Here is a 19557-nt window from a genome sequence, read left to right on the forward strand (position 1 = left end):
GATAGGCTTTATTAAAAGTGCTAAAATAAAATTGCTTAGTTTGGAGCAATTAATGGGAAACATTGGCTGCCCAAAGTGCTTTTAGATCCACTCTTGCTATTTACAACTGGCTATAGATCCTAGGTGCTCCTTCCCTGTTGTATTGTAGGTTTAACTCCTGCACTCTCAGCTCAGCTTCCTCCCTCTTGCACATAAGAATCAGTTTCCTAGTGGAGGCTAAACTAATAAATTCACGGCATAAATTGGGCCTAAAAGCATTCCAGACAGTCGCTATTGGGGTGTCATCTGAAATATTTTCTTGAAAATATAAGGAAATCCGCTCCGAAATGGAAGTACAATAAGCTATATCAGTGAGCAAAGAGTCCTTCATTTTCCATAGAGAGGTTTTCCTAGTCCTTAAGGTGTATGCATCTACCCGAATCATCAGAAACCACAGCCAATCCTATAGTAGATTGGGCGACCTTTGGAAAAAGGGCAGAGAAAAAGTAAATCCTAGAAAAATTAGTAGAATCCCTCTCTAAAGGGCGCTGCAGCCTCCAAGCATCTAATAGTTGTAATTCGTCCATTGCTTTTTTAAGGGATTCTGACCTAGCCCCATCAGAAATTGTGCAGAACTTGATCTGTCCAACCTCCCATCCGGTACCACATTAAAAACAATATGTGGAAGCACATTAAAAATCAAACGTTCATCTTGGGATTGATTTGGGCCATATATTGAGAATAGAGGGAGATTTTAGTCCACTAAGTGAATATGAAGGCCTAAATATCTACTGTGAGGCTCTTTAGTCATCTTTACCATGGAAAATTAAGGGAATGGGTGAACAAAATGGCAACCCCTGCCCTCTTGAGCCCCTGTACATTGAAAGAAATCACCTTAAGAGTCCCCATCTCAAGCATATCGCACACACCTGACCATCTCGAGAACCCAACCACCACGCCAGAATACATAGAATATAATATACACAGGGGATTGGACTCAACAGTGTCTCGTCCCACATCTAAATCATTTGCCAGAGACATACATACATAAACCATCCATAGTCCTAAAACACCAGTGCTGCACGTGTTTTGAAAAAGAAGAAAAACAACAAAAAAAATGTGGGATATACATTAGGTCACCTAGAAAACTTAAGTGTGGGTGGTTACTCCTATTGCCCTGCCTACTTAAAAGTGTAATCTTAAGAACACCTTTGTGAATGCCCTAAAGTTAAATGAACAGAACTTCAGTATCCCTGTATGCAATACAGTCTCAATAGCACTTCTGGGCAACAGTGCCCCCATTATCAAGACAAATGAATTCAGTCATGTGGGGCCCTCTGAATCACTGCTTCGCTCTCACCTGTCCATGGAAGGCCACCTGCAATCCCTGCGCCAGCTCCTCCTGGATCTTACTCTAGACCAATCCTTCTGAGGGGCATTTGGTACAGAACACTCTGGCAATTGGAGATCATCTTGGGGGATTTTTAACACTTCTAATGCTGCCGGAAGGGATGTGAATTGGTGTTGCACCCCCTCATATTTAAACATGATGCAAAATGGATAACCATTTATATTGGACCGCTTTACCGGTCAACCATTGAGTCAGTGGTCTCATTTGTCAGCGCTTATGGATAGTTCCCAGTGTTAGATCCTGAAATATCAGCAAGTTTCTCCCTCTGAATGGTATGCTGCGCTGTGTTCTGTTTTTTTGAAAAAATGTGTTCCTTGGTCTGGTAGAAGCGGAGTCTCGTCAGGACATCCGGGAGAGGATTTTGATGCTGCTGAAAATTAGAATGGACCCTATCTGTGCAGTCTAAGGTGAGATCTGCTCTATCATCTGCACTGAATATGTCGCAGAAAAGGTCACGTACATATGCCTCCAATTTATGGTCTAAAATCTCACGCAGGATTCCTTTAATCCGGACGTTATGTCTTCTTGAAGATTCTCACCCTCCTCCAACCGCTCCTCTGTAGAGGCTTTATGCATCTCCAAAGCGGCTACTCTCTGTTCCAGCTGATTATAGGAAGTAGCCTGGGCGCAGAAGTCAGTCTCAAGCTCACCTAGTCGGTTTTCAGATTATTGCACGCTATTAGACAGTTCCTGAAAAGATCCTTTCATCTCCTGAAGAGTAGTTGCCATCTTCTTTTAAATGGACTGGACTAGTTGCACAATATCACCCTTCGTAGCCAGCAGCAAGTTTGGAGCAGGGAGCTGGTCCATGTTAAGCGAACCAGATGGAGCCAGTTTGGAGTATTAAAGCAAATCTTTAATGGAGGTTGTTGACTTTTCCTTGGAGTTGCTGGCCTTCATGGTAAAGCACTACCACACTCACTGACACTGACTCAGCTTGTATAAGCACAAACAAGAAGAGGAACCCACGGGTAGATCTGGGGTCCAAAGCTCTGAACTCAGGGGCAGGAACGGCCACCCAGTAGTCTCTCGCCATGTAAATGCCAAGCAAACAAGCAGAATCACGCACCACAGATCGGAAAAAAGTGAAGGTACAGTGCTGTTGTGTCCAGCCTTCCTTTCAGAGCCATCATTCAATGTCTCCCCTCGATTTGAAGCCAACAACTCAGCCTTGGGAAACTTGTAATGCCAGCATCCTATGATACTCCATCATGTGTGGCCATTGTTTGCCATCATCAGTTTCAAAGGGCACTCCCAGTATCAGTCAATATCCCAGTCCCCAAGCTAAACACCAGCCCCGAAGCTACCTCAAGCTGGCACTCTGGGAACTCCATATATGGATTACAGCCAGCACTGGCGCAGGGAAGCGGCCCCTGGCACTGCACCCAGAGCTCATCGAAACTGCAGACGTAGTCAACCATGGAATTCGTGAAGCACATTCATGGCGGGTGGGCGGTGACGGACCATTATTACTGTTCCTTGCGGCACAGAGCAAGGCTTCTGCAATCTGCCAAACTATGTTCCGGCAGGCACCTCTGGCGGGGCAGATGGGCGATCTCCCATGGATATAACAAAGTTAGGGCTTCGCTCCATCAGCACTCTGCACAGAGCCCTCGGTATGCTGCGCCCATGTAGCAATTGCTGCTCTAAACTTTGGACAATAGTCTGACAACACCGTGGGGACCCCCACAATGCAGTGCAGGCCTCCGACCACCGCAACCCCACTACACTAGTAGCTCATCGCCTGAACATCGGCAGCAGATCCATCTGCCCCAGTGGTTTTGGACCCTTTCTCTCAGGCCATTAAGAGGACATGGCCACCTTGAACCGCTGGGCCTCTCGCAGCACTGGGATCAAGCCACCGTTGCAGCTCCCCCCCGCACACACACACACACACACACACAGTGACCCCGCTGAAACTCCATCAAGCTGCTCATGCAGGCTTCCAACCACAAAACCTGTTATCTCAGAGGCTGAACATTAGGCAGGGGCACCAAAAAGTTTCGTTTCTCGGCAGGGCTATGGAGCTCACAGGTCTACAACACCATTAGCCTCCACCCCGGCCACCATTCAGAATTTGTGGAATAAGGTGGTTACATTTAGTGAAAAAGGTGTACAGGCACATTCTGGTTTGTGACATTGCAGGCATTTTCAAAACACCAATCACCTCACGGTTAAAACTGCCACCAACAAAACCTGTTCATTTGTTATCGGTCTCGTATTTGACATATTTCTGTGGCGGACTAATGCAAACTGAAAGAGCCTAGTGGAATGTCTGTCCTACTTTGCCCATGGGCTACTGCAGAACATAATGAAGGTTGCATCCTGAATTGTGTGAACATTTCTTTCAATTACAGGTCCTTTATTGAAATCTCAACAGTCTAGCTTTGTGAAAGCACAAGAATTCGGAGAGAGAGGTGTCAGCAAGAAGTTACAAAGTCACAATAAGCAATAACTAAATCGATCATGAGTGGCGGTAAAACTACTATATTACATGTTTTGGTAGGAATACTGAACTCAAACAGCACACCAATAAAGAATGAAATGTACTTTCGCTAACAAGCTCCATGTCTTTCAGGAGTAAATGTTGGATCAGTTTTTCTTTACAAACTATATTGCCTGCTTGGGAGAAGCGCAACACCCTTATCTGTAGGGTTCAATTATCAAAGGAGGTTGAAATGATACATTGATGAGGACGGATCTTAGTAGAAATGAAGCAAAACCAAAGTGCACGGAAACAAAACTTCGCAAAACTGTCTGAAATTAGAGAATACGGGACACTACTGTTACAGTGAAAAAAGAATCAAGACAGTCACCATTACGAAGCACAGCGTTCGCTTGTACTATCAAAACATTGAAATTGGAATTAATGTATCCTTAACCAGGTGGGATTTGCATGCATAGATGGATGCAAAATAAGCCAATAATGCCTGCAAAAGTTATGTAGCAATTAATGTCTTCCCAAGTCAAGACCGCTTATGTCTTTATGTCGGAATAGGAGGAAAAGACTTAAATTACAATTGTGCAACTTTTATTAGCTATGTTTGATGAAGCACTACAGTTTGAAGTCCTCAACAGTCCACATGAGGAACAGTGAATATGCAGTTATTAAAGCTGAAAAAGTAAAAGCAAAAAGTGATTTGTGTCGATCACTTTCCATAATCTTGACAATAGTATTCTGTCTGAAATGGTATTCAAAATCCAGAGGCCATACATTGTCATATTGGTTCACTCAGAATGGGCCAGTTCTATAACGTGTAACGTGCCTGTTCACTATACTAAATGTGAGCAGACTCTTTGAAAGGATCACCAAGTTGACGTCCACTTGAGACTTTTGATTCCGGAGAGTAAGCTTGCTTCTATAAGTGGAGTTAAAAAGACTTTATCAGTGACTGAATTATACTTCACTACAAATCAGACTCTTGGGTTTGACTATCAGGAATGGAATAGGGCCAGGGTGTAGACACACAACCCTACCTGTTCGTCCCTATAATAGAGCCATTGCCCTATGCGATTCTGTATAAACATGTAGTAACTTAGCTGTATTCATAAAAAGGAATTTCTTTATCAGTGAAAAGGCTTTGTTAAATGGGAACTATGGTTCCAAGGCAAAACACCAAAAGAAACACATTCATCAGTTATGATTGAAAAAGAATCATAACTCTGCCACTGCAATCATAAAGCAACAATAACTCAAGACACTGCCATGCAATGCTGATAATGTCTCCCCTTGTGCTGAGTGCCATGGGAAATCGGGCATCTGAAATTATTTGTATAGATAATTTAGGGGTTGTTGTGTTCAAATCAAAGTTAAAGTGACCGTTTTCTATGCTCTTTAGGTTCTTCTTTTCCTGGGCTAACTGTGAATGAATGGTGCGCACATGTTTGTGCTGTGTCAGGGTGGAAGAGGAACAAAGCACTCGACACACATTAAGTAGAGTAACAACAAATGTATTTGTGGTTTAAAATAGGAAGGGGTAGGAAAAGGGGTGGGGTACAATAAACAATGGTGACCTACTTAATGGTATTACAAATAAGCAAAATGACATGGACAATCCACACCCCCTTCACACGTACCCCTCCATCTCCCTTCACCCATCCTACCATTCTGCACCCTCCCCCCTTCACTCTGCCTTGATAGGCTTGGCCCAGATTGCTTCTGCTACATTCTTCAAACTTGCATGCTCTTGGGTTAGCTTTGCCTGGGGACCGACGGTCATGGTTAATGTTAGAGAAATTCCTAGAGAACGTAGGAATATAAACACTAAAACCTAATCATTGAAAATCTATGATCAACAGTGTAAGGATGGTGGAGTAAATAAACTTTATGCAAGGGTCTTTTCTAAGAGAACCTACGTTTCTAGTCCCATTCCCTACTCCAACAATAGGATGCCAGGGCTGTTGCACCCTGGCTGTATCCTTCAGTTCACTCGCAATCTCAGTGCCCAGGACACTTCCTTCTTGTTCTTGATGGCTGCTCCAAAAAATAAGCTGTCTTCCTGGACCTATAGCCACAGTCTTAACATGCTCATGCCAGGGAAGAACCTCACAACCCCACCACCCCCTTACCCTGCGGTACTCAAACATGTTCTACCACATTGCACAATTGTGGGGGTCTGAAATCTGCCCAAGCTATGACCAATGGTCCACGAACGTGGATGCGGTCAGTCTGATGGACTGTCGAGTATACCAAGCGAGGGGCTACCCTTGCAAGGCAGATAAAATATGGGGAAAATGGAAACAAATACTATGAGCAAGCGATGCTTGGGAGAATGAAATGCATTACGTAGTCTTGCAATCAAGCCAGGACTTTAACACAAAGAACTGCCTCGCCATCAACCGGTTGTGAAGCCGGATAATAATACAACTGGTGTTGTATATATGTGTCTATCCGCAGTGGATGTGCGTGTGCGCCCGGACGAATCTCAGTTTTCATGCGCATTGCCCCCCCTTTTCCATATGTATGCAATTTATGTTTTAGTGTTGTGTTCAATTTTGTTCTTTATTTTCTTTGTCTTAATTGGATATTGTTTGGTTTGTATACATGCACAAAAACCCACTAAAATTTGTTATTAAAAAAAAAACATGTTCTACAAGAAATTCCTCAACCAAATCCCCTTTGGGCAGTAGGCGAAGTTTAAACCAAGCTTAGAGATCCAGAGTCAGACTGGATTTGATTGAGATGGGCAGCGGCTTCCAATGGAGCCGGATGAAAAGAAGGATTAGAAGCGAGAGGAGGCAAATGGGGGGTATGAGAGAGTAAGATCGACTGCAACAGTGGGAACGAGAGGATGATTAGAAAGAGATACAGCCTGCCAAGTACTGAGGAACAAGGTCGCTGATAGCTTTGAAGACTACGAGAAGGTACTTAAAAAGGGAGAGGTTGTACACAGAGGGCGATCCAGCATGCTGTCGTATTGGGGCAGGACCTGGCTAAGTTGTAGAGTGTGCATTGTGACAGTGGTAGGGGCTTGATCCTATCACAGGGGCACCAGGACCCTTCCCAACCTGGGGTAGGCGGCCTACCACGGCACATAACCAAGACATTCCAACCCCAGATGTGGAGTGAGAGCGTTTTGTGCAGTCCCAGAACCCCCTTACTTGTAGTAGTGGTACCACTGTGTGTCGCACCATGCCTTCCAGACTCTCGTCTGGCCAGAGTTCTTTTCTCGCAGAACCACTTGCCCAAGGGGAATTTTTGGCAGAAGAATACAGCTGAGTGAGAGAAAAACAGGCGTCCCGACACGGGTCTTGATCCTCTGACATCACCTTGCAATCACGGACATAACCTTCCTGGGGCTGCACGAAGGTGACCATAACCACAGACGCCCACAAGACTAGGACGTGGAAACGCTATATACACTGGAGAAGAAAAAAGGGTGGGCCGAGTGAGCCTTTTGAAATTATAGGACAGTTGGTCTGACCCCTTGGGGAAAAGTAAGGGATAAATTGCCACAGTGGTGCGGTGACATTAGGGAGCAATGGGTAAGAGAAAGCGTCAATAGAGATGGGATGCCTATGTATATAAAGCCACTGTGCACAAACATTAATGAAGGGTATTTGGGCATGGCCAGAAGGAGAGTTGGCGGCATGAGAAACAGGGAAGGAAGGAGTGAAGCAGAGTGCTAAGGAGTTGCTGGATATACTGGGAAAGAGGGCATCATGAGTATAGTGTGTGAGAGCCTGGTAGAAATCAAGAGAAAGTGATGTTAAGTAACGGCAGGCGCTCTATAGGAGTCACCCCAATTACCAGCAGAGAGACACTCTGGCACATCAAAATCTCCCTGTTGCAAGAACGGAAGACTCAGCCATGGGGCAAAGTTTACTGTCTTTATTATCTAGGGGTCACAATAGAAAAACATGAATTATCCTGGGATCTCGTCTTCTGAGCGTGTGTCACCCGGTTTTATCCAGGTCTGATATCACAAAACCAAAACTCTGGCCCCGAAACCTATCGGACATTCACACTGGTCAGCTTAGGCGAACTATGTATGTGTCCTATAGGGGTTCATTCTATTACTGGAGAGCCATATCTGGTGGCTCCTCCTGGGACCACTTCTACATGTTTCAATATACAATGTTGCTGGGTCGCAGGGAGACCATTGGCTCCTGTAACAAATTAAATCTTCATGTGAAAGGTGAATCTGGATTCGGCAGATTTGGTCCTCCTAGTCCTGTGACCCTGGACGGTTACCAGGCTCAGTGTTTCTTCTTCTCAAGGCAATGAGAATGCACATGGAGGGGGTGTGTGTTCCCTAATGTTGCCATCTCTGATAACTTAAGCCTGGGAGAGTGCATTTAGTTGGCAGCTTGTGAGCAACACTTGTATCATTCCACCTCTGATTTAGTGGAAACAGCTTCTCTCAGTCTACCTAGATTGGATGGGCTGTGTCTTGCTCTGCTGGGTCACGTGTGTTGAGACCACGAAATGGAGCCTGCAGGTGGCTGATCAACTTGGTAACCAGGAATTTCTGTCTCGACTCGTCCTTCTCTGGGTGCATCGTTTCTGCTTGCCTCTGGCTGCAGCGCTCATGCAAGCGCTTCCATGTACTCGAAGCCTGTCTCCCCTTCCTCATTCATTTCAGTTGGCCTGGGGCTTCCATATTTGTCCGTATGGCTTTCCATGTTAGTAGACTCAAGCATGTGCAAGCTTGGTATATGTATACTTTATCGTCTTGCGGTTCAGCTTTAGCTAAGAATGTGGCAGTTTCTTCTTCTGATCTATTATATAGAGATAAGAATGTGTGTCTTATGTAACTGCATCATGTGTTTCGTGTGTATATGCAATAAACTAGTGCATGTTTGTGTAACTTCCGTGAATGGATGGCTATGTACTTTATGTCTAAGTGCGACTACGTCGTGATGTCAGTGATGTGGTCATTGATTTCTTGATTTGCAGTCGGTCGACTTGTTCGATTGAGGATATCTCCATCTCCCCCAGATCATCGACTGGGTATGGCCGGAATGGCTGCCTAATAGAGTAACGCTTCTCACATCTGCGATACATCGATGATGGCGGTGAAGGGCCTAAGAGTGAGGTGCATCTGTCGTGTCTCAGTCTTCAGGCTGAGAGTCATGTGTGGGTAATGAGGGCCATAATTGGACCTCTGTCTTAAGTAAACTGTTGAGAGAGGGAGCTTGAGAACAAGGGGGTGGATAGAGAGAGAGGGTGTGTGTAGGAGATAGGAGAGAGTGAGAGTAGAGGGTAGAGACAGATATTGGATGCTGAGTTGAGGAAAAAGAGGATGAGAGAGAAAGATCGCTTTTCAGAGAATAGAACGGAGCAGAGGAAGAGAGACAGGAGTAGAGTATGAAAGATCAGAGGGACAGATGGGAAGGGAGAGAGATAGGAGGGAGTAGTAAGAAGTAGAGGGAGAGAAAGAAAAGAATAGGATGTGTGGAGAGACAGGAGAGAAAGAGGAGGAAGTAGGTTAAGTACTAGAAGGCAGAAGGAGAAAGAGCAGGGAGAGGAGAGAGAGAAAATGTGTGGGCGGGAAAGAGGCACACCTGGAAAAATATATTGTGCAACATCATCAAAATAAGAGGTTGCCCCAGAGGCAGTGAAATAGATAAAGCTATGTCCTTTAGGCACTCACCTGAAGTCTAGGATAGCATGAAATAGCAGGGGTTTCCTGTCGCTTGTCCTGTCTGACTACCTGGTCAACAGGGAAGAGAGGAAGAATAGACCAGGGCCGTCCATTAGTCTGGCCTTCCTGCAGTCCATTGTCAACCAAGTTGTGCAATCTGACAGTAAAGGTCTTGACATTTCAAACTATATCGTTAAATTCTTAAGGCCATAAGTGAAACCAAGTTTCTAAATTGAAGGCCTTGTCTAAAGGGAGGAAATATTGGCAAAGAAGGCTAAGGAAGCCAAGCAGTAGGCATGAGCAGTAGCTGGGTTTGAGGAGCACGCGGGTGGTGGTTAGAGTTTCCGTAGAGTAGGGAGTAAGAAATGGACACATTAGCTGAATGGTGAGAAGGTTAATATGAGCTGCAGAGGTGGTGGTAGTTATGAGTTCTTGCAGTTGAAGGTCACTATCATAGAGTACCCCACAGCTGCAAAGTATCGGGCGAGTGATCAAGAAGGTCAGGGGGGGAGGAGAAAGGAGAGGGGAGCGTAGGGCTGGCGTTGGAAGCAAAAAGAAAGATGACCTCCATCTTATAAAAGTTCAGCAAAAGGCAGCGGAGAGCTAAAGTGAGACGAGGGAATGAAAAGAGAACAGATTTGAGTGTCATCAGTAAAAAGGAGGAAGGGATAGCTAAAGTGCAAGGTAATGTAACGCTCACCTGGTTCCCACGGAGGCGCGGCGTCGAAGGCGCAGAACTCTGAAGATGGACAGGAAGGGCCCCTCTATTCTGGCTTCTCTGGCTTGTTGGATACCCTCCTTAGGGTTTGGAAGGATGAGCTCTCCATCCTGCTTCTGATGCAGGGGCGCGTTGAAACCCAGTTACTTCACTGGATTGAGGATTGATGGGAGTTCAGGTAAGCTTGACTGTTCAGGTAAGGCGCTGTAAAAGTTCTGTTCAAAAGTTCAAGCTTAATAATAATGTTCGTTGTCTAATTGCAGCAAGCGCTAATGCTTATGTCTTTTTCCCCTTAGGGGCCGGGGTTCGGAGTGCCGGAGATATGGCGCCGACCCAAAGTGAAACAGTTCTGGATGAGCGCTCAGGTAATGTCTTTGCATTCGCTCATTCAATGTCTTTGTCTTGTCCCCGGAGATGCCAGGAAGCGGCAGGACCCGAAATGCAGTGGGAATAATCCAACAGGTAAGACTTAAAAGGAAACTGAGCTTTCCTTATTCCTTTTCTCCCTCTCACCTTTGTTCTTGTCTTTTTTCCTCTAGGAGCCGGGGCGTAGCTGAATCCGGAAGATCGCTGCTGAAGATGGAAGCGCCTTGCAAAGGTGAGTAAAATGCAGCGCTGCAGCGATCGAAACAAAATGCCTTTAAAATGATGTCTTCCTTTTCAGGGCCGTTGGAGAAATGACTCCGGGATGCAGATTTAGCAGGTAAGGGCTTTTCTTCTCCTATTCTCTTCCTTTCTCCCCTTGCAGGTGTTCCAGGGTGCTGGCAGGCGTGGCTGAAGTCAGGATGCAGGAGCTGACACGGTGAGCGTCCAGCTGCTAGGTGCAGAACAACGCGAAGCACGTGTGGCTGTTTGGGTGGGGTTTAAATAGCCTTGGAAGAAGTTCCTGGTATGTATCCTTCCACCAATCAGGCATGTATCCTTCCCCGACCACACCCGGGTGGTGAAGTAGTCCTACAGGTAAAGTAGTCCCATTCAGGCCTCCAGAGGGCCTGGATGAAGCAGCAAGGTCTGCATCAGGTAAGTGTGCACCCAAGCACTTAAACACATATCCTCTTCTATGAGCCTGGCGCCTAAGGTGCCAGGACTGGGGTCCGCTATGAGCCTGGCGCCTAAGGCGCCAGGACTGAGTCCAAAGGGCCCCGACTTGGGCCCGCTGAGACTTCCCTGGGGAAAATGATGTCTGCCTCTGGGGTTGCTGGGCCCGGCCTGGCTCCTTGGAGGTAGGCATCATGACAGTACCCCCCCTCAAGGCCCCTCCCAAGGTCTTTTCCTCCAGGGGTTTTGGTTTGTGCGGGAATCTTCGATGGAATCGTTGAATTAATCGTGGTGCGTGAACATAGTTACTGGGTTCCCAAGATCTTTCCTGAGGTCCATATCCTTTCCAATCAACAAGATAGAAGAGTTTCGACTTAACTATCTTGGAATCTAAAATGTCTTTCACTTCGAATTCTAATTCTCCATCAATTTGAACAGGGCCTGGGGGCTCAGACAGTCTGGTTCCAGGTTGTACTGGTTTTAGAAGAGATGCGTGAAAAACGGGATGAATCCGCATGTTGGATGGTAAATCGAGTTTAAAGGCCACTGGGTTGATAATAGCTTTGATGGGGTAAGGCCCAATGAATCTGGGATTAAAAGTTCGCTGACCCTTGAGGGGTAGATGTTTAGTTGCTAGCCATACCTGATCTCCTACTTGGTAAGGAGGAGTTTTACTTCGGTGCAAATCAGCGTTTTCTTTATACTTTTTCTTGGCTTGCTGTAAGTGGGTTGTAGCTTCTTTGAAGGCTTGGGTTATTGTGGAATGTAGGTGATTTACTGCAGGCATCTCCAGGGTCAGAGGTGGATCTAGGTCAGAGGTCCGAGGATGGTGACCATACAGGGTATAAAAAGGAGTCTGTCCGGTTCCAGAATGCACTGAATTGCTGTATGCATATTCTGCAATCCAAAGGATGTCTTTCCAATTTAACTCGGATTGGTGTAACATGCACCGCAGATATTGCTCGAGAGTCTGATTGGTTCTCTCGGTTTGTCCGTCGGTCTGGGGGTGGTGGCTGGTGGATAACCGCACGTCTATTTGTGCTAGTTGGCAACATTTCTTCCAAAAGTGGGAGATAAATTGACTTCCACGGTCTGAGACTAATATGGAAGGGAAACCATGTAACCGCACTATATTTTCCATAAATTCCTTGGCCAAGGTGGAAGCTGACGGCAATCCTTTTAAAGGGATAAAATGGGCCATTTTGGAGAATAGATCCACTATTACGAGAATCGTGTTGTAACCACCACAAGGAGGCAGGTCAGTTATAAAGTCCATTGACAAGGTGTGCCAAGGTGCTGGTGGAATGTCCAAAGGTTGAAGTAGGCCGGCTGGCCTTTTCTTTTGACTCTTATTTTGGGCACAGATTCCGCAAGACAACACAAATTACTTTATGTCTTTTCTCCAAGAAGGCCACCAGAAGTGGCGTTTGATCTTTTCTTCTGTTTTCGCGATACCGGGGTGTCCTTCCATTAATGATTCATGATGACGGGTAATGACAAGTTCCTGCAATTCTTTACTTGGCAGAAATAACCGCTCTTGGAAGTAGGGTAAATCATCCTTAACGGTGTAGTGAGGACCCTTTTGACTCCATTCCAGTAAGGCAGAAGAGTCAAAAAGCTGTTTTACTTGAGCTTGGATGTCCTCAATGGTTTGCAATGAAGTCAAGCCCAGAATTCTTTGTTCCGGTATGATTGGCACAGGTTCTAAACTCGAATTGGGTTCTTCCATGCCTATCCGGGATAAGGCATCTGCCTTACCATTCTTGCAGCCAGGGCGATAGGTAATTACAAAATCAAATTCCGCAAAGAATAAAGCCCATCGGAGTTGTCGCGAAGATTGAGCTTTGGCCGTCTTTAAATACTGCAAATTTCTGTGGTCCGTAATTACGGTGATGGTGTGTCTTGCACCGAGAAGATAGTGACGCCAAGCCTTGAAAGCTGATTTAATAGCCAGTAGTTCTTTGTCGGTAATTGCGTAATTGAGTTCAGGTGGAGAGAATTTTCTGGACCAAAAGGCTACAGGGTGTAGTTGGTTAGTTTCTGGGTCTCTTTGCGACAGGACAGCTCCCATGGCCGAACTGAATGCATCGGTTTCCACGATGTAAGGGAGATCTGGGCGCGGGTGCTTCAATACAGGTGCAGAGGTGAATTTGGTTTTCAGGTCCTGAAAGGCTTGTTCAGCCTCAAGAGTCCATTCAAAGCGTTTATTTTTCTTTAGGAGAGCTGTGATGGGTTGAACAGTTCGAGAAAATTCCGGGATGAACCTTCGATAGAAATTGGCAAAGCCAAGCATGCTTTGCACTCCCTTCACAGAGCTAGGAGATGGCCATTTGAGAATGGCGTCCACTTTCCGCAAGTCCATTCGGATTCCTTGAGGTGTCAGGATGAATCCGAGAAACTCCACTTCTGTGGTATGAAAAACGCATTTTTCGAGCTTGGCAAATAATTTGTGCTGGCGCAATTTCTCAAGAACTGCCCTAACATGGTTTCTGTGATCAGATTCTGAGGAGGAATACACCAGGATGTCGTCAATATAAACGATGACACAAACATCGATAAGTTCCCGAAGAACATCATTCATGAAGTACTGAAAGGCGGCAGGTGCGTTGCACAAACCGAAGGGCATTACTTGATATTCGAAGAGCCCAAATTTGGTGCGGAATGCAGTCTTCCACTCGTCGCCCTCTTTTATATGTACCAGGTGGTAAGCTCCTCGGAGATCTAGCTTGGTGTACACACGAGCATCTTTTACTTGGTCGATAAGCTCAGGTATCAGGGGCAAAGGGTAACGATTCTTAATCGTTATCTGATTTAGGGCGCGGTAGTCAATACAGGCCCTAAGGTCTCCTTCCTTTTTAGGTACGAAGAACAAAGCGGAAGAGACTGGTGACTTTGATGGGCGAATGAAGCCATTGGCCAGGTATTGATCCAAATACTGGCGCAAATGCAGGTTCTCAGGTTCAGTAAGAGCATAAATCCTACTACAAGGTAGTTGTGCATTGGGTACCAAGTCGATTTGGCAATCGTAAGATCGATGGGGAGGTAAGGTGTTAGCCTGCTCTTTCTGAAAAACGTCTTGGAATTCTTGGTATTCAGATGGTAGCTGTACAGGGGTGGAAGTTACAGAGGCTAGACCCATAGCTGGATTCCTTGGGTAACAGGTTGGTTCACAATCAGGAAAAGTTATCTTCTTTGCTCGCCAGTCTATTCTCGAATTATGTGTTTCTAACCAAGGGATACCAAGAAGTACTTGAAATTGTGGGGCCTTGATCACATCAAACACGATTGCTTCCCGATGTCCGTCCTGACCCACCAGAGTGATTTCAACTGTGGAATGCGTTACAGGCCCTGAGGCTATTTCGGTTCCATCAACTGTAGTAATTACATCTTGGGTTACTTTCGGGCGGAGAGGAAGCTTAATCCTGGAAGCCAATTCACGGTCTATGTAATTTCCAATAGCTCCACTGTCTATGTATGCTTTTATAGCATGCAACTGCTGAGGCTGTTTTGGGTTCACAAGCACCATTGGCATGACAAAATGCGAGGTCAAAGAGTTTGTTTTCAAGCTCAGCAAGCTGACCCCTACACTTGTCGGGCTAGGTCGTTTCCCGAACCAGGTGTCAATAACTCGTTATCAGTGGCTCCAACCACCTACTTGGGTGGTTTAACTGGACAACTTTGAAGAAAGTGACCGGAAGTTCCGCAATACAGACAAAGTTGCATTTGTCGCCTTCTCTCTCGTTCCTTCTGCGTTAATGGTCCTTTAACACTGCCAATTTGCATAGGTTCGGAAACGTCAGTACTCTTGGAGTTAACGTGGGTCTTGATAGGTACTCTGGTTTCATACTTGAGCCGATCTGCTTTTCTATTTTGAAGTCTGTGATCAAGTTGAACCACTAAGTCTATGTAGTCTGCGCAGGCCTGGGGTGGATCTACTATCTGAGCTATAACATCTTTAAGCTCTCCGCGCAGGCCTCGATGAAACAATGTGATCCTTTTATTTTCAGGCCATCCGGTTTCCACAACTAGTCTATTAAAGGTGGCGATATAGGACAAAAGATCCTGATTACCTTGTCGTAAGGATAGCAGTTCGTTGTCAAGGGCCTGTCCCTGCGAGTGTCGAGCGAACAATCTTTCCATGCTGGCCTGGAAGCCCTGGAAATCCCGGAGAATGGGATCATCCTGATTTACCAATGGAATAGACCAATCGGCAGCACAGCCACTGAGGTAAGATAGTACAAAGGCTACTTTGGTCTGGTCGTTGGGGAAGGCCCCGGGCCTGCATAAAAAGTGTAAACGGCATTGGTTCATAAAAACGGCATATTTCTTGGGATCCCCCGCAAAACGTTCCGGCGGGGCCAAAGGCATGTGTCCAGGTAGATTGATTTGTACCGGGTTATTCGAACCCATTGTTGTAGAAATATCTCCGGAAACAGGTAAAGGAGTGTGCTCTGCCTGGCCCTGCAATAACCTTTTGGCCAGATCATCAGTTCTTTCCTTGGATAGGATTAGCTCCCTTCTGAGAGCATTAGTCTCCTGGCGGGCTGAGTGCACTTCTGCCCGTAATTCCCCTAAAAGATGGGCCAGCTGATCTGTCTCGGAAGTCTCCATAGCGCCCAGGTGGGAAATTGTGGTATGGCTTCGCGTTCTGTAACGCTCACCTGGTTCCCACGGAGGCGCGGCGTCGAAGGCGCAGAACTCTGAAGATGGACAGGAAGGGCCCCTCTATTCTGGCTTCTCTGGCTCGTTGGATACTCTCCTTAGGGTTTGGAAGGATGAGCTCTCCATCCTGCTTCTGAGGCAGGGGCGCGTTGAAACCCAGTTACTTCACTGGATTGAGGATTGATGGGAGTTCAGGTAAGCTTGACTGTTCAGGTAAGGCGCTGTAAAAGTTCTGTTCAAAAGTTCAAGCTTAATAATAATGTTCGTTGTCTAATTGCAGCAAGCGCTAATGCTTATGTCTTTTTCCCCTTAGGGGCCGGGGTTCGGAGTGCCGGAGATATGGCGCCGACCCGAAGTGATGAGCTGGATGAGCGCTGGATGAGCGCTCAGGTAATGTCTTTGCATTCGCTCATTCAATGTCTTTGTCTTTTTTCCCCATAGGGGCCGGGGTCCGGAGATGCCAGGAAGCGGCAGGACCCGAAATGCAGTGGGAATAATCCAACAGGTAAGACTTAAAAGGAAACTGAGCTTTCCTTATTCCTTTTCTCCCTCTCACCTTTGTTCTGGTCTTTTTTCCTCTAGGCGCCGGGGCGTTGCTGAATCCGGAAGATCGCTGCTGAAGATGGAAGCGCCTTGCAAAGGTGAGTAAAATGCAGCGCTGCAGCGATCGAAACAAAATGCCTTTAAAATGATGTCTTCCTTTTCAGGGCCGTTGGAGAAATGACTCTGGGATGCAGATTTAGCAGGTAAGGGCTTTTCTTCTCCTATTCTCTTCCTTTCTCCCCTTGCAGGTGTTCCAGGGTGCTGGCAGGCGTGGCTGAAGTCAGGATGCAGGAGCCGACACGGTGAGCGTCCAGCTGCTAGGTGCAGAACAACGCGAAGCACGTGTGGCTGTTTGGGTGGGGTTTAAATAGCCTTGGAAGAAGTTCCTGGTATTTATCCTTCCACCAATCAGGTATGTATCCTTCCCCGACCACACCCGGGTGGTGAAGTAGTCCTACCGGTAAAGTAGTCCCATTCAGGCCTCCAGAGGGCCTGGATGAAGCAGCAAGGTCTGCATCAGGTAAGTGTGCACCCAAGCACTTAAACACATATCCTCTTCTATGAGCCTGGCGCCTAAGGCGCCAGGACTGGGGTCCGCTATGAGCCTGGCGCCTAAGGCGCCAGGACTGAGTCCAAAGGGCCCCGACTTGGGCCCGCTGAGACTTCCCTGGGGAAAATGATGTCTGCCTCTGGGGTTGCTGGGCCCGGCCTGGCTCCTTGGAGGTAGGCATCATGACAGGTAAGTCTACAGAGGGCAAAAGCATAGAGGTAAGGAGAAGCAGTCCAATGACAGATGCTTGGGGAATGCCAACCGGGAGAAGGTTTTAAAAGGAGCGACTTTCAAGGTAGTAGGCAATCCAGGCTGGAGCAGATGTGAGAACCCCAGATACTAGAGAGTGAGGAGGAGAGAGGAGTGGTTGACTGTGTCAAAAGCTGCAGGGAGGCCCTTCATATTGAGAATTAGGAGACAATGGTTATGTCTGTGTGTGAAAGCTAATGAATCAGGACCCTTTCAGAAGCCTTTGAATTCTGAAAGACCAACTCAAATAGGGATATTGTGTTTACTATGGTAAAGTGACTAAATGCATACGAGAGGTATGGGATGGCTTGTTTTATTGATAATGAAGATGTTAAAAATAAAAACTTAAATATGAAACTTCCATTTTATTCCAGAATTAATCTGCTAGAGAGTGTCTCTATTTTTGTAACCAAGCTGATCAAATGCCTTTATAGTGAACTTGGGTTAATTTATAAGCCATTATTGTGCATGAAGGCTGTCAGAGCCACAACAAAAAGCCTGGTTACTGTGAGAAAGAGAAATCTGTGTGAGCTGTGAACGCAATGCACAGGGATCTCAAGACAGCTTTCGATATTTATAAAATGAAAACCAAGCAAAGATGGCCAACTTGGAGAAGGAAAGAAGGGCTCCTTATGTGACAAGTCAGTCTTTGTTCTATTTCCAGTGGCAGCCAGGAAGAAGTGAGAATCAGGGAGAGGATGCAGGTTGAGAGAAGAGGAAAGTGTTTAAAAAAGTCAGAGGGCATAGAATGCTGCCCAAAACCCAAGTTTAATGCCTGGTTACATTCCGAGTCACCTGACGTGCATCCCAGGTGCTAAATGGAGCTTCCAAAATTATAATGTCCTAAAAATAGTGACAATAGTTCAGACTACAACGCTCCCGCAATGTACTATTGGTGACTTGGGTTGAATGGACCATTTCAAGCAGTACATGGCCAGCGGGGAAAAAAAAAGATCCTGAAAGGGCAATTAGGAGGTTGTAAAATCAGGGTGGATACAAATCCCTTTGCCTGGCCCACACTTCTACTATAAAAGGAAAATACCCAGAGCACATGTTCTTATTGCCTTCATTTGAAAGGTAAATGCATTGCAAAAGGCATTTGTATAATAATGTTAATGGCTGATTAAATGGTTGATGTGCATCCCTTACCTTTTCATACTCCCTTTGAATTTTGGAACATCCTGCACCAACTTCTTGTGATATTCGAGCAGCAGCTCATGCAAGCGATCCTCCCTTCTTTCACCACCATCAGTGGTTTTTAAAGTTAGTTCCAACAGTTCAGTGTTGTTCTGGAAGAGTCTGCAGGCATAGCAAGTGGACTTTGCAGTCTCCATTTTGTCTCCAGTAAGAACCCACACTTTCATACCTGCAGCATGTAGAGCCTCAATTGTTTCTGCTGCTTTCTCCTGAAGCCTGGAAAAAGGACCAAATGAATGTAAAATGTGCCAAGCACTTTATTTCACTATGCATTAAAATAGGAAACTCATACAATTATAATTTCGTCTGTTCAGAAATTGTATTTCACTATTTAGTGCTAACTCTTCCAAAGTGGGTGACAGGGCAATGTCTTGCAAACCATTATGAGGAGCCAAAAAAGGCCCTATGAAAAACCTGAGCCTGCCCTCAGCTGCAGTGAGTGTAATGGAACGAGCTGGTTTCCTCTCAGCATGGAAGATCACTGCCCACATTGACCCATGTAAGGATGGGGGTATTGTGCTTCCCCAGCCTTTCAACTGGCTGGGGCAAGGCAAGCATGTGTTAGTAAGGGAGGTGCTACTGTGCCTAACAAATATGGAGGCTGGTGTTACAACTCACGTCATTCAGTCACTTCTTCCCAGGGGGGAGCCTTTGCCTGTAGGCTAGGGAGGTGAACCCACTACGCTATACCCCCCTTAGGTTTAGAGGCAACCAGGATCTCACCAGGAGAGACCTCCTGCCGCCTTGGGGACAAGGACTTCCATATCGAAGGCGAACTCCCTAAGTCACTCACCCACAGTCCACCTCCTACCGTTGCAACACACAGAAGACCAGAAGAACGAGCTACTGTTTGTTATTGTAATATATAACCATTGTTTCAGTCTGAAGAAACATGTAATGGTAGTACTGAGAAGAAGAAGGGTGCACACGTGATACAGAACACTTAAATAACAAAGAAGAAGCGCGGCGAGGCTCTGCTGGGGAGTACCCAGCAATACGTCATAAAAAGAGTAGGAGTCGTCCGATAGAAAGATGAAGCCGGGGAGATTCAAATCAGCTGTGTGCGAGAAGTTGACCAGGACCAAAACAAGCAGCTTGTAGACCTGGAAGAAAACTGGCGTGT

The 19557-nt window shown here is 46.1% G+C and overlaps 1 protein-coding gene across 3 annotated transcripts in view; it reads right to left on the bottom strand.

Moving 5' to 3' along the window:
- The window catches only part of ATP11C (ATPase phospholipid transporting 11C), a 1508462-nt gene that overhangs the window by 425769 nt on the left and 1063136 nt on the right, over positions 1–19557 (bottom strand). For all 3 annotated transcript variants that reach the window (XM_069612799.1, XM_069612797.1, XM_069612798.1), the window contains exon 19: positions 18387–18650. In XM_069612799.1, the coding sequence (XP_069468900.1) occupies positions 18387–18650 (264 nt within the window). The remainder of the gene's footprint in view (positions 1–18386; positions 18651–19557) is intronic.

The sequence above is a fragment of the Ambystoma mexicanum genome, chromosome 5p, assembly GCF_040938575.1.
Source record: "Ambystoma mexicanum isolate Mex_15411 chromosome 5p, UKY_AmexF1_1, whole genome shotgun sequence".
In the NCBI taxonomy this organism is placed as follows: Eukaryota; Metazoa; Chordata; class Amphibia; order Caudata; family Ambystomatidae; genus Ambystoma; species Ambystoma mexicanum.